The following is a 23,760-nucleotide window of genomic DNA, read 5'->3' on the forward strand; positions in this document are numbered from 1 at the left end:
CTGTAATGAAAAAAGGCCTACTAGGCCCGATCCTGGCAGCTACAAGGGCAGTAATACCCAGACATTGGAAGTCGACCAGCTCTCCCCAGATTTCGGAATGGGTGGAAGAACTAAATAATGTGATGCGATCTAAAGAGCTTATAGCCCGCTTATATAATAGACACACGATATTTGGGGAGAGGTGGAGCCCATGGAGGGACTACATGAGTTCACAAGAGATTCTTAGATACCTATAGGGGCAAATCTTGAATAAGTATAAAACGTTGGACTACTCTGATTAGATATTTGTTCTGATTTGATATCCCTTTTCTTCCTTTTGTCCTTTTTGTCCTTTTATACCAAACGATTAATAATACCTACAATACCCCTGTGGATGTGTGGCAATGTATGTTTTGGGGGGGGGGGGGGGGAGAAAGGTGTTAGGGTTTTAGTGTTATGTGTTACTTATTTGTTTTATGGAAGTATGAATATAGAGGGAATTATACAAAAATTTAGATGTTTTTTCATATATGTGTTAGAAAATAAGTTGTACGCATTTTTGTTATTTATTTTGGCAGAAATATTGTTGAAGAAATAAGTCACCCAATAAATCACGGAATACTTTTTGGACCTAATTTGGAGAACAGCCAGAATGTATAAGGTGAGGGTAAGTTGACATTTGCCCATGCTGAATTTCTTACCAGACTGAAAGCTAAATGCATCATTTAGCAGCTAATATAATATAACTTGAAGTGTACTGACATGGAATGGCAATTCAGTGTATTACTTTTTTAATGGCTTAACAATGCTTTAGCACATGTAGGTCTCATGATCTTGAACACCTGCATTATATGAAAGTATTAATTCAGTCCTATAGCACCTGAGAATGATTTCCTATATTCCTGTCAAAGGGACAGTGTTCAGATTTTAGCTTCTTCATGCTTCTAGTTTACAGGTCCCTTGGTATCTCCATTCCTATTTCTGTTGTGTGTGAGATACTAAAAATTTCAAAGAACCACAAAGCATCTGTTGCGAAGATGCTCTTAAAGGTCTCACAGCATCTGTTAATAGAGGACCAATATTGCATAACATTCACACAAGTACGTGTAGATCAGGGTTAGATAATATGCTTGATAGCACTGAAATAAATTTGATATTTGTGGTATATTTATTTAATTATATTTTTTGTTGCAATTTAAACAGATTTTTTCTGTCATGCTTGTAATGAGCAATCAAAGTAAAATGGAATTCCATTTGCATTTTGGCTTGTTGAAATACAGCCTAACTTAAACATAGGTTCTATCTATCTATCTATCTATCTATCTATCTATCTATCTATCTATCTATCTATCTATCTATCTATCTATCTATCTATCTATCTATCTATGTTAAACTAATATTATTATTAATAATGAAAATAATAGTAATAAAGTATATACTGTCAGCACCTTCCATAAAGCTGTACAAAGTAATAGACATAACAAAATGTTCTGAAGACCCATACAGTTGTTTAGTTGAGCACAAAACAACAGGAGAGAGCCCTGCCTTTACAATCTCAAGAATAATAATGAAGAGAAATAAGGGGTAAGAGAAGTGAGTAATCTGTATATAAGGAGATCATGTGTGTCTTGTCAGAAGAAGAAGGAGTGATAATTTAGCTGAGACGGTATGCTTGTCTGAATCTGTAACCTGCAGTGAGAAACATGGAGGCTGCCGTTGCTGACCTCTCCTTTTGAATAGGTTAGTTCCCTAGCTGTCCTGCTTATCCAGTGCCATCGGTTGTTTGCTAGTCACTGACTTTAAGGCAGGGTTCACATAATTATGTTTAATTACCCCTCGCACATTATCATGTTATGTCAAGCATTAACTTATGTGGTGATAAGGATGCCCATTCATTTTGAATTAATGGTTGCACCACAATGGTGCAATAAATTGCCGGTCCTTTCTGCAATGCAAATTTGGGAACCCAGCCAAAGAGTGTGCTTAACTGTTTCAAGATTCAGGGACTGGGAGGGAATTTTAGAGCGGGAAAGGGATTTTTCAGAAGTCACAGTTACAGAGTGAATGACTGGAGCTGAGAACAAGGTCATATGGCAGAGGATGCATTTGAGATGCTATCTGGAAAATTAGTTAGAAAAGGTCAAATTGTAGCAAACATTTCACCACCTTATAAACGGGACCTTTCTAAATCAGTGTTGTCCCCCCGCACAACATAAATCTGCAGATATATTTGCAATGAAAACATTGAAATTACATGCATTAACCCTTTCCATGCCAACAACGTTAGGTATACGGTGGAACAAAACCGCTTCCAGCTGGCCAGGTCAGTATGCCTTACATTGCTGGCATTTAGCCTTCTGCTATAATGCTCATGGTCACTTCAGTGACCATAATCTTATATCAGAAGGATCCCCCTGATAATCCCCTATAAATTAATAGCTGTTATCAGTTGCTGACAAGGTGCTGATGACAGCTATTCATTCAAAATCAATCAGTGGAGACATAAGCCTCTGCATCCGGTGCCCAATGGGGAGGAGAGACTGGCTGTCAGGAGGATGAGCATGGCGTTGCGGAGAGGAGAGCTCTGGCCACAGGTGAGAGGGGGCAGAGCAGCTCAGGAGGATTGGTAAATATGTGAGACCAATCTATGGATTCTTCACTGTGCAGTACAAGCATCAAGTGATCAGTACTGATAGACAGTGTTTGTATACAACTAAGGAAATAGTAATTGATTACTACGTCCTGTAAGGCACCAAGCACCTCTGTGCATGTGCATGGCTCCATTTTCCAAGTAACTGGAAAGCGTGCGCCAGTGCGCATGTGTGTGCAATGAACTTCCGCACAAAAATGTGCGCACGTAAGGTGCACAGAAAAAGACATGTCTGTTGCTAATGGATTGGCCTATATAAACCAGCCTGCCAAATCCTTAGTTGCTGGATGATCTTCAGCTAGTCCTCTATGTTCCTTGCTTCTTCTTGTTTGCTGACTACCTGTGTTTGACCCAGATTGCTTCTGACCATTCTCGATTGCTGCCCGCCTCCTGACCTCGGCCTGTTCATTGGAATTTCTTCTGCCTCCTGTTTTGTACTTTGCTGTATTTGACCCTTGGCTTTGGTTTGGATCTCGCTCCTGCCTTCTGCTTCAAACACGCTGCTGCCTGCCCGGCTTGACCCCGGCTGCCTGACCTGCCTCCGTTCCAGGTCCTGGACTTTCTACTTGGCACAAGTGTCTGCTACATCCTTGGCACTCGTACAGCTCGCTGTCACTCCTCCTCCGTTCCCATCCTCAGGGTCGAGGGACACGAGCTGCAAGGGAAACCTCCTTAACTGTCGGTCTCCACTCAGGCACATGACATGTCCCCAATTATGAATGAACAGGAAGTGCTCTACATCACTTTCTGTTCGTTAATGACTGGGGACATAGTAGTCACTTACTATCTGCTTAGTTTATTAATGAATAGGAAGCAGCTCATTACAGAGGATTCCTGTCCATTCATGACAGGGTTTAAAGTAAAAATGTACTCCACATTGTAGCTGAACAGGAAGCCTCTGGACTGGGTGCTAACTGTTCATTGAGTGCTTGGGCTTTGGAGAAGGCGTTTGAGCACTCAGTCTCTTTTTCTAATAACGTATACAAAAGTTAAAAAAAGTTAAAAAAATAAATAAAGACTCCCCACACACACATAAAATAGCTTACACCATATTGTGTGTTATTAGAACACATCACAGTGTTTTATTTTTTAAAACAACATTAATTTAACTGTGTGGCAGTGCATGACAAAGCACTGCAATGCATTGCTGCACGTTGTAATACACTGTGTGCAAATAAATGTATGTCTGCATCATTTTATCACAACATACACCAACACAGTGCACAAATGGCACTGCAGATCCGATGTTACCACAGATTTTTAGCATACCGTATATACTCGAGTATAAGCCGAGTTTTTCAGCCCATTTTTTGTGCTGAAAAATGCCCCCCTCGGCTTATACTCAAGTCAGCGTCTCGAGCTGGTCAGGTTTCTTCTTACTTACCTCGCCGAGCGTCGCGTCACTGCTGCTCCGGTGGGCGGCGCTCCGAGCAGGGTCATCTGGCAGTCTCCGGCCACCTAAATTAGGACCCGGAGACTGCCAGATGACCCTGCTCGGAGCGCCGCCCACCGGAGCAGCAGTGACGCGACGCTCGCAGAGGTAAGTAAGAAGAAACCTGACCAGCTCGAGACGCTGACTTGAGTATAAGCCGAGGGGGGCATTTTTCAGCACAAAAAATGGGCTGAAAAACTCGGCTTATACTCGAGTCAATATTTTTTCCCAGTTTTTTGTGGTAAAATTAGGTACCTCGGCTTATATTCGGGACGGCTTATACTCGAGTCAATATTTTTTCCCAGTTTTTTGTGGTAAAATTAGGTACCTCGGCTTATATTCGGGACGGCTTATACTCGAGTCAATATTTTTTCCCAGTTTTTTGTGGTAAAATTAGGTACCTCGGCTTATATTCGGGACGGCTTATACTCGAGTCAATATTTTTTCCCAGTTTTTTGTGGTAAAATTAGGTACCTCGGCTTATATTCGGGACGGCTTATACTCGAGTCAATATTTTTTCCCAGTTTTTTGTGGTAAAATTAGGTACCTCGGCTTATATTCGGGACGGCTTATACTCGAGTCAATATTTTTTCCCAGTTTTTTGTGGTAAAATTAGGTACCTCGGCTTATATTCGGGACGGCTTATACTCGAGTCAATATTTTTTCCCAGTTTTTTGTGGTAAAATTAGGTACCTCGGCTTATATTCGGGACGGCTTATACTCGAGTATATACGGTAAGTTGCTTATTTACAGTTTTGAGTTCCTTCCTTTTTTTACTGTTTCACAAAAAAGGCACAATTTAAAATGTTTTTTTTACTGCAGTAAACCATGGCCTATTTACCTGAACTCCATCAGATGCGGGGATATAGCTTGCTCTTTTGAACGTGTCTGTGACATTTCTGAGGATTTCCACCGAGATCAGTAGGTCTCCTGCATAAAAATGCTTCCTCTGAGTTAAATCGAGCAGTGTTTTGGTCACCTGAGACATTCCTTCTCCTGCCAGCGTTCTTTGTCCCTTGGCAAGATGTTCTTTAATCTACATCAGTTAAATAGACAGCATATGTTTCTTAAAAAATATTTTACAAGCAATATATAGCACAAATATGACAAATAAAAAACAAAATGTCTAACTTGTATATGCTACATTATATTCAGGCATTTGTATGTTTAGTATTTTTTCTGACATACTGGATACACGTTTCTGTCATCTCTTAAATAATAATAACATAAAAATAAAGAAAAAACCCATTAACTGAAGTAAAATATACTCGTGTTTAACGGCTTCACTATTTTTTAATACAGATTTTTCAAATTTTGATTACGATGTCATCCAACTGATCATATAGGTTTCAATGTACTTCTGTCAGCTCTTACAAACTACCTCTAAATGATGTTTTAAAATATATATCAAGTATATACATACATATATCTACATTATATACTGTATATATGGAGAGAAAATGACCATTAGCAGGTAACAAACAAGTATTATTATTGGTTTTGGTGCCTTTAATTTGTTATTGAGGAGGGTTGCACCAAGGCCATAGTGAGTGTCCATACTGTGACATTCCCTCCTCAGTACATGTTCAGTCCCTGGGCCACACAGCATCATTAGTTGCTATTATGGTGTTGGCTGCACAGAGTGCTTGGTTGCCTTGAGGCTTTTGGCAGCACGGTGCCATTGGTTGTTTTGGTGCTATGTGCCCAACAGCATCCTAGCAACCAAGGTCATTGTGCAGCCGACAGCATCATAGCAATGAAGGAAGCTCTGCAGTCAACAGCAGTACAGCAACCAATGATGCTGTGAACTGACAGCATCCTAGCAACCAGTGTTGCTGTGAACTAATGATGGCCCAGCAACCAGTGACACAGGGGTTGTTAGCTGGAATTTGTTAATGAATTGGTGTGCAGCCATAAAAAACTGTTGCAAATCAAAAGTTTGTGGATTTGTCACACATGACAATATTAACTATGGAACTGTTGCAAACCTTTTTTGAATTTGACTCAGATATAGCAATACCACCAGAATTGTGTCATAAAGCCTTCATTAAATGGCTCCCTCTGTGTCTGCATGCTGCAGATAACTATTCTATATGGCATGGCCTTATTTACCATAATGGTACTTGTGGGCCAGTTGTTCGGACAGCAAGTCTCAAATGATACAAGTTGTTGTAAAGTTTTAATTAATTAGCATCTGCACTTCGGCTACCACCTGTGGCCGAACTCACTAAGAAAATTGTAGGAGAAGGGGATGCATGGGGATGCTTAGGGGAGCCAGAAGGATCATTTGTGCTCAAGAAACATGAAACTTTTTCTTCACATGTTTGTTGGTCTGCAGTTAAAGTAGTAATGAACGCTCAAACTTTTAAAAAATTAATCCAGATCAAACAAATATACACTGACCAGTAAAGTATTTCTTTAGATTTTTGCCCCTTAATCATGTTTCCAAACAGCTGGAAACCATGGCTTCTATGAGATAGATCTTGGATCCCAACAGGACAATATAACCATACAGGTTATGGTGAGAAGGGACTAAAACAATCAAAAAAGCCCTAACTAATCAGTGCATAGCACAGTAAAACCTTCTTCAAACAGGTAAATGTATTCACATGTCTCATTCATTACATATCCTGAAAATGAGGGCTTTGGTACATATACTGTAATGCACACTGCATTTTTGGGCTTAGATAAAGTAGATCTAAATCCAGTCACTAATATCTCATATAAGCTTCAACATCTTAATGTAAATCCAAGTTTTCAATCTTTTTCAGTATCAATCTTCCATTAAAATAATACCTGGTGATCCTGCCATGAAGGTTCTTGTTCATGCACTTCCTGTTATAGGGTAGCAACTGTCTCCCAGTTGTGCTTTTGTATTGTCATTTTTGTTAATTTTATTAATACATATTAAAACGTTTTCTTTAAAACAATTGTTTGTCTGTCCACCTTATTGAGTTACAATTATGTCATATGATATCCATTCCATACATCACAGATACTTCTAATACAAAGAATGATACAATCCTTTACATTTACTTATTTATATGACATAAAGGCTCTATGCGTTTCTTGGTTAAGCTTCTTCAGGAGCCCTTTGAATCCACACATGGACAATTACATGTTGGTACAATACAACACAGAAGTAAACACAAATTTCCCATACTTGTATTGCATACTTTTATGGGACAGATAAAAGTATGGGAAATGTGTGTTTACTTGTGTATTGTAGTGTACTAACATGTAATTGTCCATGTGTGGATTCACAGAGCTCCTGAAGAAGCTTAACCACGAAACGCGTGGAGCCTTTATGTCATGAACAAGTAAATGTAAAGGATTGTATCATTCTTTGATATTTGAAGTATCTGTGATGTATGGAATCCATATCATGTGACATGATTGTAACTCAATAAGGTGGACAGACATAAAATTGTTTTAAAGAAAAAAGTTTTAATATGTAATAATATTTGTTATTTAGACATGGGTTTGTACAATTATTGGCACCCAGAAAGCACCATCTTGTGGTATAAGTTGTTGTAAAGATTCAAAAGGTGTAAAACTGGATTTTATATTTAAAAAAAAACATTGTAATTGTTTATAATACACTGTGCTTTAGCAAACTGCACCCAGTTAAGAGTCAGATCTAATTTAATAAGACAGTCCATAATACAGGGGTAATTAACAGGGTAACCAATTTACCTCCTTTTACTATGATATGCTAAAATATGGTTGGTTGCTATAGGATCCTGTCATTGTACATTTTTCCTACCTAATCAAATAAGCTTATTAAGTTGTATAAAATATTAGCATGCACATAAAAAACTGACAACTTTGTCTGTAAACAAACATGTATTTTATGAACAGTATATCTTGGAGTAGGGGGTAAAGTGAATGGGGGCTTGTGGCTGTGTACAAGCCATGAGATCTTGGAGCTATGCCCTACCTCCCACCAATCCACAATCCAATAAAAATACCTTGGCACCCTCTAACAGAATTCTGATTGCAGAATGGAACAGTGGAGGGGGGTGGAGTTCTCTTTTAGGAAATAGCACCAAAAGGAGAGCATTTGCATGCCCCAGGTCAATGTATGCCAAATTCGTCAGTGGTCAGGACTCTACGTTCATAAACTGTAATGGTGACATATGACAGTTCACCTGTCATATATTGAGTTTAAAAGTGCAGATGCATAGCATTATTTGCATGACCAGTTTCAAACTTTACAAATCATTAAAACAATCTACATTAGCTATCCACTTGGTCCAGCAATGTTCATTGCTTCACGTATGAACATTTAATTGAAGGTTAGCAAAGCCTAAATCACATGTGCAATTTCAGATTTGATGATCTAGATAACCAATTTGCTTATGTCTTGTTTGTAAGGTGAAAATAGATACACATATACATATCAAGCACATCGAGAAATAAGAGAAATTAATCCTCATTTCTTATTAATATTTTGCCAGTAGGTTGTACAACAGAAAATAGATTTTGACTGACAGTATTGATGTGGTAAACCCCCACTATCCATGTTAATTTACAGGGAAACATTTGAAATGCATTTTCAGTGATTAAAGACCGGCTCTATTAATGTGCATGTGAAGAATCCAGAGCTGTTTCCTTTGCTTTGCCAGTGCCGCATTTCCGACTAGATATGAATGAGTTACATTTTCAGCTCAGCTACATAATAGGAAATAAACATAACAAGGACAAAAGCTGGCTTTGCACCTACTGAAAGCTGCAAGTGTCTGTATTCAGCTGATATGCATCTTGCAAAGCTTGGCTGTTCCCAGAAGGCTACACCATGAAGATTGAGCGAGCAGCGTCTGCTAGTGGTGCCTATGAGTCACACAGGATGCAGAAAATATTTGTTAGACTCTGCAGCAATGCTGAAATCATAAACAAGCAATCTCAAAAATGAGTCTATTTAGCTATATAACATTGGGAAATGAGATGCACGATATATATTCAATTTTCTTAAAATTCTATTTGTACAAATGATTGTTTGAAAGGCTCAATTATGATCTTCCGCTTTGGAGACAAATAAACATATTTGATCATCACTCATATAGTTATATATAAATGTGTACATCTCTTAATAGAAGAGCATTTACCAGTAGCGTTAAGAGGACATCGATTGAATGCCAGGTCTCCAGCTGGGGTTCTTTTCCATACCACAGACATCAAATAGTCCTCAGGGCAGATTTCATAAGGAGCTGTGAATAAGAGTGAGAGATTTATATTAAACACACACATCTAGGATTCTGAGATTATTTGTCACGCTACTCAGTTCTCAACATGCCTGAGGAAAAAAAACCTTAGTAGTCCAGAATGTTTGTTTCTAAAAACATTAGCTCTGTGGTAAAAATAGCTCACCCAGCAGTTTCTGCCTGGCCCTTTTTTTTCTTTCTTAAACGTAATATCCTGCAGATGTATGTGCTGTTCACTCAATTTCTCATGCAGTTTATAAACATTGTAGTTACCTAGTTATTGCATTGTTAATATTTTTGCTTTTATTTCACCTTGCAGAGGAATTATTCTGAGTGCTATTTGTATCGTAACTGGTCACCCCGATGCATTTTGAGAAAACAGCAACCCCACTCTGTGAAAAGCATTAGCAGAGGGATTCAATACAAATTCACAACCCAATAAGGAAGGCTTGGTACCACAAGCATTGGGCTTCAATAATGACTCAGCAAGGAGTTATTGAATCTGAAACTAAGAAATAATAATAGCAAGTCTGATTACATATACTGTATACTATAAGAGTTAAAAGACAGATTAATCTATAATTATACTCTATGTTTTGCTATAGCATAGCAAAACTTGCTGACCATAACAATGGTAAACAGCAGAGACTCTCACAGACACAAAGGGGTTGATTTACTAACCTTATAAACACGCCACAAACAAGTATACACCTCTGTAGTGTGTTCCCTCCCAGCATGATCTATTGGTGGAATCTAGACACCTTTGTAGTGTGTACACACCCAGCAGGTGTGTTGTGCAAAGCCCTGCATGAATTGCAAGGTGATGTTATGTAAATTAGCTCTACATTGTGTTGCTTGCGTTGATGAATGCAGGAATGTAAATACATGAGCTAACCATTTTTGTCTAAACTGTGAAGCAGCATTATATATGCATCATGTGCATGATTTTTCCATATATGGCATTAGTGGAAATATGCTTTTGGAGACTTTTTGGTTGATAAATACGTTTTGCTGTGTAAAAATCACACGCACCTAGTGCGTGCGTGTGTTTAGGTTAGTAAATCACCCCCAAAGTCTCTATTTACAGATTACAACATCTTCATACCTCACTGTCAGCAAACAGAGGAATATAAATACATTGCTGCAAAAGCTTGTTTACATCCTATTCTTATTTCCTATTAAACTTGTTTTTAGACCTCTGTACTAATGCATCAACATGGGTGGTAGAATGCTGTTTGATGTTGTATAACTATGATCTTATCAGTGGTGTAGGTGTAGTTACTAGGAGACAGATTGGTATATATGGAAAACTTGTTATAGCAGTTGGAAAACCATTTTCTCTATTTTGGTTGTTTTGGGTATTCAGAGCAGAATTAAAGATTTTTAGGTTTTGCTATTTTTAGTGTGTGTTACAAAGGTACAGATATTCTTTAAATGTCTAAACCTCCAAAGCATGATAGCTATCTGTTTCTGTTTCCCAAAGTTATTCACCACACTGGGAGCCATACAACCTCTTCTCCATTACCTCTTGGGATGAATAACAGAAGGCTTTTCCATAAGAATGAATTGAAATTCCTCCTTGTATGTGCAGAAGAGAGAAAAGGCTGTTCAGTGCCCAGTGGGTCACACTGGGAGCATCTTCATAGAGCAGAGAGTGGTATATATGTGACTTGTACTAAAAGTTCAATTATCCCTTAAAGTTGCGCTTCAGAGAGATTTAAAACACTGCTTAATGCATTTAATAAAATGTCTTTAGAAATGCAATTCATGTAAACACTTGATTTTTTTCATGAAATTCTTTATACAGCAAAACTCAGAATGGCAGGAGGGGAGGCAGGACTGTGAGCTAGACAGTCTCTACTACATGGCAGACTCAAGTGATAATTAGTTTGGTGATGCACCTTCTTTCTTCAAGCAACGGGTTAAGAAGGTTCCTGTACCAAGTTCAATTGCTTAAGCCCTGATTCATACCTGAGCAGTTTATAGCTTAAAGTTGAGCTCCAAAACTCTCAGCAACCAAATTCCCATACTTTTAAATTTGAGTGCTCGGGCACCTGTAGCCCAATGCCTAAAGCTCAGAAAGTGACATGAACTAATTTTGAGTAGAATGGGGCATGTTTGACCCTATAGACTCCAATGGAAGAACTTGAAAAATTACTAAAAACTGAACAACCATCTCCTTCTCCTAGAACCTAGCTTTCCGTTGGCTTAAACAAAAACACTCAAACCTCAATATGCCTGAAAGAATGTGCAAAAATGCACAAGACAATTCTCCAAAATCACCTGTAAATGCTCACACTCAGGTATTAGGGTTGGGCTGGATGTCACGTTCAACTCAAACATCGCTAGTTCGGCGAACACACGAACTATAAGAATGTTCGGTGGTCTGCTCGACCGCGGAATGCCCCACAAGGCACTGCACATTGTGAAACCCTAATTGGCTAAAGGCTTGCACCTGACCACAGGTCACGTGCCAGACTTTGCCCAATCAGGGCTAAGTATTCCATAAGAGCCATGATTGGGCAAAGTCATTTTTGGGGTCTTTTTTTAACAAGAAATCATTTGTTTTTCAATTAAAGGATTTTTTCCAAAAGTCATTTTTTTTAACCCTTTATTGGAGGAGTACCCCTTACTCATTCACAAGGGGGGCATCTGGGTATTAAAGGGGTACCCTGATGTGAATCAGTCCCCTGCCCGCACCCCCCAACCAATTCCCCAGGGGCTTGTGGGGAAGAGGCCCTTGTCCCCATCGGCACAGGGATAAGGTGCTTTTCCAGGGGCGACCCTGGAAAAGCACCATCCCAGTGCCAAGAGCATGTGGCCTGGTATGGGGGGAGGCGCTCGCTCTTTCTGGCCCTACCAGGCCTATGCACAGATCAAGGGTCTGGTTGGGAATTTTATGGGGGACCCCAAGTTTTTTATGGGGGACCCCAAGAAAAATTCCTACCAGACCTTTCATTCAAATTCCTACCAGACCTTAAGGGCCTGGTATGACTTTAGGGGGGAACTCCACACCTTTTTTTGTTTTTTTTTTACATGGGGTCTCCCCTCAATATTCCTACCAGACCTTAAGGGATATTTAAAGGAATTCTTAATTTTTATTGTCACCCTTTAAATGATGTTAAAATAACTGCTCCTTTAAAAACAATATGTTTTAAAAGTTTTTTTGCATTGATTCCTGTCCTCAAGTGCTGTACCTGCATCCCCATACACTTTGTAAGGCCAATAACTTGCATATAAGCCCTCTTAAAGGGTACAATTGTTTTTGAAAGTTCTACCCTCATAGACTTGCATTGAGTCCCAAGTTCGAATTAGAACTTTTTCCATGTTCAAATTAGAACTTTTTCCATGTTCGAAAGATTGAATTAGAACCAAACACAGGGGTGTTCGGCTCATCACTATCAGGTATGAATACAACCTAATTTTAATGATGTTGGGGACCAACATCATTCTGACAGCCATAGCCAAATTACAGTACTGGCAAATAGAATAACACATCTTTTGGCAAGTTAGACAGTTAGATAAACACATTTTAATTGTCTATTTAGATGAAAAAGACACAAATAAATGGAGCTCTCTATTAATTAACCCTTTCGCTGCCAGATACATGTTAAAATGCACATTTTAGGCCTGAAGATTATTTAACCCCCCCAAACTATATATTTCCTGAAAACAAAGACTGTATACAATAAAATGGTAACAGTTGCAATGTTTTATGATGCATAATATTGGTTACTGTTTATCAAACCCAAATCTCTGTAAAAAATACACTTAAGATAATGTGACTGCACTTAATCACAACATATTACCCAATTTTTGGTAAACGCTGAAAGAGGAGTGGACTATGAGACCCCTAATAGCACCTTTGTAGCCCATTGAAGCTGATAAAGCACAGATCATGCTTTATCAGCTTCTTCCCTAGCCTCTCTGGCATGGAAATGACAGCTGGGAAACCAGAAGTGACTAAATCATTGTTGCTTCTGGGTTCGTTCAGCATGGAGGAGAGCAAATAGAAGCTCACTGGACCCTCTTCCCTCCCTCCACCTCTTTTCACAACTACCCAAATCACTTCCAGAGTAAATTCAAAAGTAGTAGACACATTGCAGCGGAGAGTCTGCTTTCAGGGGCCCACTGTCGCCGATGTATGACATATGTTGGTGGCAGCAAAGGGGTTATTACACCATTAAATATATCTTCAACAAACAAAAATGTTATATAATGCAGTTTATTAATCCTTAGATGTGGTGGCAGTGTTACTTTTCTTTTTTCAGGCTAAGTATATTTTCTGCTAGTGCAGACAAATACCAGTTGATCTTGCAGGAAATTTGGTGTCCTCATCTGTGAACTCCAGGACACCTCCCTATGTAATGGAAACAGGGATGGGGAAGTGTTTGTAGTCCAAATCAAAAGAGCGGCCTAGGGAGACATAGATACAGTACAGAGAGTGTGTTTTGGGATACACCAATAACGTTTTTGTCGGAATCGAGTACGAGTACTGATATATTTTTTTTGGTACTCGCCGATACAGAATACAGTAATACCTTGGTTTACAAGTAACTTGGTTTGAGAGCGTTTTGCAAGACAAGCAAACATTTCTGAAAAATGTTGCCTTGATATACAAGCAAATGTCTTGCAATAAGAGCAAACTTTTGTAGAAAAGCGCCACCCGAATAAGGCTGTAGCTGTGTGAGCGATGAGTCTGTTTAACGACAACACAATGTCACATTGGATAGATTCCTTGTTAAGGTTTCACGAAATGAAAAAGATTCCATTGAGTCAAGAGATAGCAGTGATTCCGTTAGTGATAGTGAAAGTCGTCCTACACAATAATCCTTCTCTCTCTCGTCCCCCTCACACCAACCACAAAGGTATGGGTAATTGGTTTATTTGTCTTTATATTTTGTACAGTATTATATTACAGTACAGTATTGTAATCATTTGTATATGAATATTTTTGGGTTGTGGAACGAATCATCTGAATTTCCATTATTTCCTATGGGGAAGTTCGCTTTGATATACAAGCGCTTTGGATTACAAGCATGCTTCCGGAACGAATTATGCTTGTAAACCAAGGTATTACTGTACTGTGTACTGGTGCCGTGTGCCCTGATTTTCAGGAAGCCGGTTGGTGGATCATGACCCAGGCTTCCTGGATCATGACTGTCATCTGGCTTCCTGATTGCCTGTGAAGCTGGAGTTCTAGTGAAAGAACACTGGCTTCACTTGCCAAGGCTGCCTGGCTTCCTGACCAATCAGGAAGCAGGGTGGTGAGTCATGAGGTGCTATCCTGCTTCCTGATTGGTCAGGAAGCCGGGTTGCTTAGCAACAAGTGAAGCCAGCTTTCTAGCCAATCAGGAAGCCAGATGACACTTCATGACCCGCCTCCCAGCTTCCTGATTGGCTGAAACGCCGGCTTCATTTGTTGCTAGGCAGCGACGCTTCCTGACCAATCAGCAAGCTGGAACACGAGTCATGACATTTCGCCAGGCTGCCTACCAACAAGTGAAGCTGGCTTCCTAGCCAATCAGGAAGCTGGGCAGAATGTCATGCCTCACCTCCCATCTTCCTGATTGGCTAGGAAGCTGGCCTCATTGTTCCTAGGCAGCCTGGCTTCCTGACCAATCAGGAATCCAAAAGGTGGGTCATTACATTCCCACAGCTTCTTGATTGATTAGGATGCCGCCTCCATGCTCCCTTAGCACTGCCGGTCAGAGGGAGATCTCCCTCTGTCCGGAAGTTCTGGTATCGGAGGTAAGTATCGGAGCATTTGGGGAGTACGAGTACAATGCTAGTAATGGTATCGGTGCATGCCTAGTTGTGACCCCAGGAAATGAAGTGTGTTACATGCAGGATCACCAGTTAAAAATAAAGGAAAAAAAGATTGTTAAAAATAAAGGAAAACAAGATTGAAAAAGGAAAGTAATATAGCCACACAGCCAATAACAAGTAATCTGCAATATATTGAATTTTAGTTTTTGGGTTTGGATACCCTTTTTAATGTTCTGTGTTACATGCAAGCAGTGTCAATATCTGAATTTGGCTTGTTATCAGCTTCTAGCAGTTCCTGTACAGCAAAGCAGTCTGGGGAGAGGAAACAGCAAAATGAACCAATTAGATTTGCTGCAGTGCAAGATACATGCTGATAGATGGAAAGAGTAGAGTGACAGATAGATGAGTTCATAGTTGAGACAGAGCTGTCTAATTCTCAGGGCTGAATGAACATAAATAAAAACTATTTGTGCAGATAAAACAGTTTCAATATATGTAGCTAATCTGTTTGCCTGGAATTGGGCTTTAAGCTCCCCAGGTCATATTATAGCCCTGTAAAGGAAAAAGTCTTTTTTCTTTCATGTCGAATAGTTTTTGCATGCAGGCAGGCATAATAGATCACTGGATCAATGATGGGCATCTCAGTCTTTTTAAGACCTTCACATGTGGTCTTTGATCACTCCAGGAAGCCTCATATTACATTTATCGAGAAAGATTAAGAATTTCAAAGGCTGCTTTCCATCAATTTCTGCTATGATAATAACTCATTATGACATCACGGTATCATGGCAACCTGTGAAGCAATTTAAGTAGTGTTTATTAAGACTTTTCAGCTAATGACTGTAAAACCCATAGCGCTCTTAGGTTTACAGTGATATATCTACTTAAATAGATGGATTTTTAATCTAATTTCGTTTCTAGGTCAAATTGTTATGTAATATTTATATAACTAAAAAATCACAAGTCATAAATAACCTCACCCAGCCAGCTCTATTGTGTCTAAACATGATCATTGCAAAACAAACTGAGGCATTAATACAAAGTAATCTTAAGGTACCAGTGGATGTAAGGTGCACAATGGTACAATTGCCCAAAGCAGCTTTCTGCTTCACCCTTTAATGGAAGTCTACAATCCTCAAGGCTTCATTATCCTCCTGAAGCAGTTATGGAACAAACACTTCTGAATATTAAATTCCACTTTGCTTTGAGACTCATTAGGTGGATATGTTCTAAAAACAATATAAATTTAAAGTGGATAGGGAATGATGCTCACAAAACAGGACTACCCTCTGAAATTCAGCATCCATAAATGCAACATCTTCAAGATGGAATTATGAATTTAAGATAGGGAAGACTATTTATTATTAAACTTGACTAGTTTATGAGCAGTCAGTCAGAAATTGTCATGTATTAGTGTGTCCACCCAGAGCTTCTGAAATCTTTGTGCCCTAAAATCTCCTTCTGCAATATTAAAAGGTATCATTATGGCAATACATGTTCCTATTATTTAGTGACACAAAGGGATTGGTTTACTAAAATATATCATAGTTAGTTATTCCCTCTCTGAAAAAATTAGAGAGTGGAAAAAAAAGAAAAAAAGGAAGGCGGGGAAAGACATAGAGCACAAGAGAGCCCAATATAATGTAGTTGTATATAGAGGTAGTCACAGTTAGTAAAATGTTGGTTGAAAAAAGTGCAGATTACTCACATCTGGGAAGGTTGCCAATAATAGTGGCTAGTAAACTGTTGGTATGCTCTGTTTATGGAGAATATGTCTGTTTATACACACACACCTTTATCTATAATGCTGGTTGCACTCAATGCATTTGGGGAACCAAATCTTCATCCTACTAGGTGGACTTTATATGGGATGGTTGATGAAACCATTAGGGAAGTACCTCAAAATATTACTAGTTTTGAGTTGCAGAATCACACAAGATTCAAATGTTAAAGAGATTACTCAAGAGCCTTTATATCTTCATAAAAAGTTCCTTGTTAACCTATAACATGCTTCTTGGCTAAACTGCCGCTTCTTAAATATAAAAAATGCCATTATTCTTGCACTTTTACATGAAATGATCTCAATTCATACCAGACATATACTGAATATGAATGTTACCTGCTGTTTTAATTTAGGATCATGACGATCAGCTAACTGTATTTTTACCTATGGATCAGGGTTTATGAAGTGATTTAAACTGATTTAAACATACTGGGGGAATTGGTCAAAACTGGAGCAGACAAAATCTGGTGCAGCTGTGCATGGTAACCAATCAGATACTCTCTCTTTCATTTATAAATCTTAACTGAACAAACTGAATATAGAAGCTGATTGGTTGCCATGGGCAACTGCTCCAATTCAATTTCCCCCATTGAGTTTGCAATGTGCACCTTTTTTTAATGCCAACCAAGTATTGAATATGTATTTTTATCTAGATGGATTTTGTCTACTGCATGAACTTATTTTTATTGATTTATAACCTTGATTCCAATACCATAGTTTTTTTTACTATGAGGCAGTATTTAGAAATGTAGACTATACCTCTACCATATTATACTGTGCTGTAAACTGCAAATGTATTTTTGTTTCTTGATATACACAGCTACATATATAGTCCACTTGATAGAAAACAATTGTGGGGTGTAGACTATTAATTTATGAATTCATTTTTCATTGTAATTTAACATCACCCAAATGATGTTGTGACACACCTTTTCTGAAGAAGCGGCGGTTTAACCACAAAACATGTTATATGGTATTTTATTTCTATAAAGGAAAGGATCTTTTTCTAAAGATATTAAATTTCCTGGCTAATATCTTTGATGCATAAATGCTCTGCAAAACAAAGTTGACTAGGTACTTCCTTGACAATTACAAAGTGTATGTTTAGTTTGCAAAGTAAATGTTAGTTAAAAAAGGTTAACCTGTGTTCACTAAAAATACTCCATCATATGTGTAGCCAATAACAAAAATCAACTTTTGTGCTTGGACATGATTGGTTGGTTGAAGTAAATGTACCTCATACACTTTTATACATAGCTAAGTAAGCATTTACTCTGCTAAGTGACCACTAATCATTTTGTAAATCAACACCATATCAGTGAAGAAAGAGGTCGGTGAGACTTTCAGGTAACAAGAATATGGAGAACCAGAAGTCGGCAAGGGCAGTTCAATATTTATTTCAGAAAGGGTTACCTTTCATGTTCTTCATTAAATAAAATTGTAAATGACTTGTCATGTCCACTGCAAATCAGGCTACTGGGTAGTTACACATTTAAGAGGATTGGTGAATTAATATGTTTTCTGGAGGTGTTCCATACTTTACTTTTATGTATCCTTTGTACCACTAATAACCACTAATTATGAGTGCTGGTGATTTCCTGACTTTCCTGTAAACAGTGAACTGTCTATTATTTATTTCTATATTTATTGCTTATTGAATTCTGTGCTGACATATTATACAGCACACTACAACACTCTATAAAGCAGCTAATAACTCTGACATCAGACTTTAAACCAGAGGAGCTAAAGGCCTTATTTACTAAAGTGTGAAATGCAGTGAAAGGATCCTAGGCGTGTCTACTTCTATCATACAAGTACACACATATATATTATTAGGTCAGTAGGGTCAAAAGCAGGTTTTTATATCTTTGGTAGTTAACTGACGCACTTGGAGGAAAGCTACATAACCTTGGAGAGAACATCCAAAATGTCCCTAATAAGGAGATAAACCATATCCCACACCACAAAGCTATACTGATAATTACCAAGCTAATATGTTGATATTTTCCTCTGCTTTGGGAAGGTTTTACCTGTGAAAAAAAGCCTGGCATTTTCCTATGATAAAAAGAATCCTGCACACTCATGGACATGAAAAACACAAATGGCAACTGCATTTCTTCTTAGTTACAGTTTTAAGGATGATTGCTGCCTCTGACTACTTAATATTCCTAAATAAATTAACATAATTGTAGTGTAAATACTTGTAAAGCTTGCCAGATTTTGAATATATTTTATATATTTGCTGCATAATCCAAAAGTAGATTTAAAAAAGCTTAAACCCAATTTGAATGTAATGAGATTGCTAAACTAAAAACAAATGTTTATTCAATGTTCAAAGCACTAATGCTAATTTTCATGCCTTGATGAGTTTGTTGTCAAATGCAATTCCCAAAGATTTGATTAATGATTCCCTTTACTCCGATTATGCTTATACGGTTTTGTTTTGTTTTTGTGAATGGAAATAGAAATATAACTTTGCTAAGTTCTTACCTGTGCCTTCAATATCGCAAAACTTTTGTTTATTATTTTTATTGCAAGAGTGGCACCAGAAAAAGAAAAAATTTAGCAGCAAACATTTGTTGTCTTTATCTTTTGTAAGAATATGCACACATATACACATTTACAATGACAATAGCATAGCAGAGTCGATCTGTAATGCATTCAGTGAAGATAAAAACAAACAGCTTTGTCTCAGTGCAATAAAGTTAAAGGAACAGGATATAAATGTAAAGTTGCGAAAGTTTCAGAGTGCAAACTGTAAAAATTATTCAAAGCTTTTATCTAATCTTGTAAGGTGCCTGCTATTGTGACTGTGTATATAGATAAAAAGCATTTCTTGTATAAATGGATCCACGGTCCTTTCATTGCTCAATATATACAATGACTTTTTCTACATCTTTGAACTAAGGTATGTGACACAAATGGCTAGTTTCCACTTATAGGTTACAAATTGCTTGTGTGACATCAGTGTAATAGATGGAATTCCCTAAGCTATAGCCCTGGTATATTTGCCATAATAATTTTGGTTTTGAGCTTTCATTGCTGAAAATAATGGTTATCATAGCAAATAATAATAGTTATAGTTAGGAGGAATCTGCCCTTATCTCTGAACAGGTAACTAGATAAACATGGATATCATTGTCAGCAAGTCTAGGGAGCTGGGCCAGTGAAATAGGGCAGAACAAAAAGCAGTGATGGCATGTAAAGTCCAGAAACCTGGGACAACTATTTAGATCACCGGAAGTTTCATTCCAATTGGTTACTTTTGGTTGGTAGAATTATTTCATATGCCTTAAGATACAAACTCTCTCTAGACATAATACCTATTAGTTTATTTGCTGGAATCCGCAGTCAATCAGATAAGTAAAATATTATTGTAAAAAAAATGCAATTTAATGAAATGTACGGAAATGTAAACATTTTATAGATGCCTGTTCTAGTATTATACAATATCAGATGTATATATAGGCAATAAACTATGCATCGTTTGGTTTAAAAGGCCTCAGGAGTGAACATTCTATTACTTTGTAGAATAAAAGTTACTTGCACATTACCATGGTTACTACATTCTATCTTTTGGCAGTGGACGGAGAAATGAAAGAAAAACAGAACTCTCAGGCGCCGAGGATTTACAATTTACAACTTTTGCTTTTGAACGATGAAAAAAGAAATGCAATATGTGAAATGACTTTGGAAGTGTGAAATTCACTGACAACTGCAGCCTTGATCAATCTTGGGGTTTGAGTCCAATGTTGTCAGAACAGCATGTGCACATATGTTATCAATGAGCTGCTAGTTGTTTTTGAAAGATCAGAAAAACTACAGAATGAAATGTCAGGACAAAACATGGCTGTGTGATTTACTCAAGTAATCCAATTTATGTAAAACTATTTCAAATTGTTCAGATTGTAAAAAGGACACCATTACAAATGAACTATGATATATTGTTACCATATGGTTAGATTTTTACACAAAGACAGTTACGAAATAGATTGCATTTTAGCGACTGAGTTAACATAAAAATAAGCACAAAGTAACTGTGAATGAAAAACAAAAATCTGGATGGAGGACTCCATCCAGTTACTGTATTCAGACAGCTGTAATACTCGTGGCTGTCTGAATATCCAAACAGTCACTACATCTGATTGGGTGCAGTCACTGTTCGTTCACCAATGTTCCACTTGGCTCAGTCAATTTTTAGCTTTGGTTGAGTCAGGTGGATCCTACAAAGGTATAGCTAGGTGAAGCTCTGCTAAATTCCATCATCCAATCATATACAAGCAAGAAACATTTTTTTGTTGTTTCTCTTGTATGTAATTTGATATATTTTGCAAATTGAATTGTAAAGTGACATTAAATCATACATTCACCCCCCCCCCCCATGCTGGTGTAGGGACTTACATTAAATGATGCCTCTTGTTCTGATCATCTTCTTCTTTCCAGTAGTTTTCAGGAGTCCCTGCAGTACTGGTGCCGGTCTATGATCCTTGCGCTGACTGCTGAGTCTTCTGTGTCCCGTGGAGTCTGTGTGGGTGCACGCTGCGGGGCTGCATGCATTGGCTTACCCTGTGTCTCTCCTCGTCTCCCAGCTGAAAATCTCTACTGCGTATGCGCAGGCCCCACAATTATTGGCGGTCACCCGAGAATTTTCAGATCTTCAGACAGGAGCATGCGGCGAAGACACAGGTAAGTTTAAACCTTTTACAAAACTTTTAAATTGTCCTTTAACCACATTTACTAATCTAAGGGAACATTTCCTTGTAAAATGAGTGGACTATTTTCCTTTAGAAAATCTACCCCACAGTAAGCAAAACATGTTCTTAAAGAAAAACTCAACCAAGTCATAATATTAAAGATGAACTCTAGACCAAAATGAGCAGTTAACCCTTGCAGTGTAGGGCTAGCCCCACTGCAAGGGTTCATAATAATTTTGCCCAGAATTCTTCTTTAATATTATGACTTGGTTGACTATCATTTGATTCACCATAAGGCCTGTTTTATTGTAGGTAGCTTTCCCATGCAATCTTAATATCTCATGTACAAAGTCTTTTAATTGGGATATCGGTAGTTTTTCACTTTCACAAGAAAAAAACATATTTTTTAACATTTTTTAATGTGGTCCACGTTGCTTTTGTGTTCTTACAGAATAACTGATGAATTGAAAAAAAACGGAAAATCATAAAAAATAAAAGCAGGAATATCTTTAGGCTAAAAGTAAAAATATCATCTATAATTAACTTTAAATTCTTGGCAGATTGTTCCCGATGGGGTATATCAGCAGGGATTTCTTAAAAATCTTTTGAGAATTAAAATTATTTTTTAAATATGTTTGTTAATGTGCTATAATGTGATGACATTCATAATTCATCATTAATCCCTCCAGGTCCTACATCCTATCAAGGTATTTCAGCACAGTTTGTTTAATAGAAATCTTATTTTTAATTATGGACTTGCTTTTAATTGTAATAATCCATTTTTATCTGTGTAGTTACTGTAAGTCCCACGCAGGTCCCAATCTCCAGTGAGCTATCCAGAACAACTCTCAGTTTGCTAAAGCTTCAGCCTTCAGGATCCGCTTACAAAGCACATGTAGACTCAAGAACAAAGACGTAATATATTTTAGCTTACCAGTCCTTAGTCCTTACCAGTCTTTTGCGGGCATTTTTTCACCTGGTGACCTGGTCTCCTGGTGACCCTTTAAGAAACAGTTAAGGTGGCAATGCTCACTCTCTTTTTGTGCTTCATAGCATAGGTTGAAGTACTCTGTGGTTTGCAGGAACAATGTAACTGATAAGAGAGCAGAGCAAGCCAAGAGCACAAGAAGTTATCAGGAACAACAGGTATTTTTTACACATATCGAAAAGGTATAACAAAATGCAGGTTTGAATGTGCATCACGTTCACGCATGCTGGTATGCGTGTGTGCGTGTTACTGTGTTGCATTTGCCGCAAATCCCCATTGTGTTCAATTGGGCCTGCACGCATGACCGATGTGGCAAAAAAACCTCATGTAGCAGATTTTGCGACACGCATTCCACGTTTTTTGCTTCGACAAAAGCAGAGCAAAAACACACATCTTCCTGGCCACATTTGGGGTGCCTTTAGAAACTGATGGCAACACAAGCACGTTGCGTGTTGTGCCTCGTTTCTGTGAACACATGCTAAACATGCGCTTTGGCTAATGTGTGTGTATATATATCGTTAATTAGTTGTATTTGTTTGTGTGTGTGTGTGTGTGTGTGGTGTGTGTGTGGCTCTGGCATGTCCTACCTACATAACCAAACACTGTACAATATTGGGAATTTACACAGTTAATACACTGGACTATTATTATTACAATCTTGTAAACAATTGAAAAAAATGATATTTAAGCTAACTGTGCTGATATACCCAACTGAAATCAGGGCCATGCAAGAGTTAAAGTGTAGGTAAAGGCATTTAAAAAAAACCCTGAGCTTTTAGCCATAATGTGCTAGTACACACGGCATATTAGCTTATTATAGCAGACCTACCTGCCAAAACAATCCGCTCCAGCACTGCGTTCCTCCCTTGCTGGCACATCCATCTTCTCCCTGGTCTCGTTCTGGGTTTCAAGTGTTTAGCCGCTTTATTGACCGGGCTCTGATAATGTAACTCACACACATTTGCATGTGAGTCACTTCATCTTGGCATGCTGGGTCTTTTCACTAAGCTACGTGACTGAGCATACAGAAAAAAAATGGCTGACAGAACACAGGGGTCTATTCACAAAGCTGCCAAAGGATCTGGCCGTAGTTTCGGCCGATCCTTCGGCTAGCTTCGGCCCCAGCTTCTACTGAACCGAAGGGGTGCTGTACGGGCTATTCACCATAGCCCGTACAGCTCCCGATCATGGCCGAGCGGCTCAGCCGAGCCGAACGTATATGCATCAGCTCAGCTGAGCCGTGCTGAAAGCCGAAGCTGGC

At 38.3% G+C, this 23,760-nt stretch overlaps 1 protein-coding gene across 1 annotated transcript in view; it reads right to left on the bottom strand.

Moving 5' to 3' along the window:
• The window catches only part of ADGRB3 (adhesion G protein-coupled receptor B3), a 790,044-nt gene that overhangs the window by 382,677 nt on the left and 383,607 nt on the right, over nt 1-23,760 (bottom strand). Inside the window, exons 8-10 of the mRNA XM_018560884.1 lie at nt 9,170-9,271; nt 8,788-8,894; nt 4,903-5,097 (exon numbers count right to left, since the gene is read on the bottom strand). Of these exons, the coding sequence (XP_018416386.1) occupies nt 4,903-5,097; nt 8,788-8,894; nt 9,170-9,271 (404 nt within the window). The remainder of the gene's footprint in view (nt 1-4,902; nt 5,098-8,787; nt 8,895-9,169; nt 9,272-23,760) is intronic.

The sequence above is a fragment of the Nanorana parkeri genome, unplaced genomic scaffold (genome assembly GCF_000935625.1).
Source record: "Nanorana parkeri isolate BGI_ZX_2015 unplaced genomic scaffold, ASM93562v1 scaffold484, whole genome shotgun sequence".
NCBI classification, from domain to species: Eukaryota; Metazoa; Chordata; class Amphibia; order Anura; family Dicroglossidae; genus Nanorana; species Nanorana parkeri.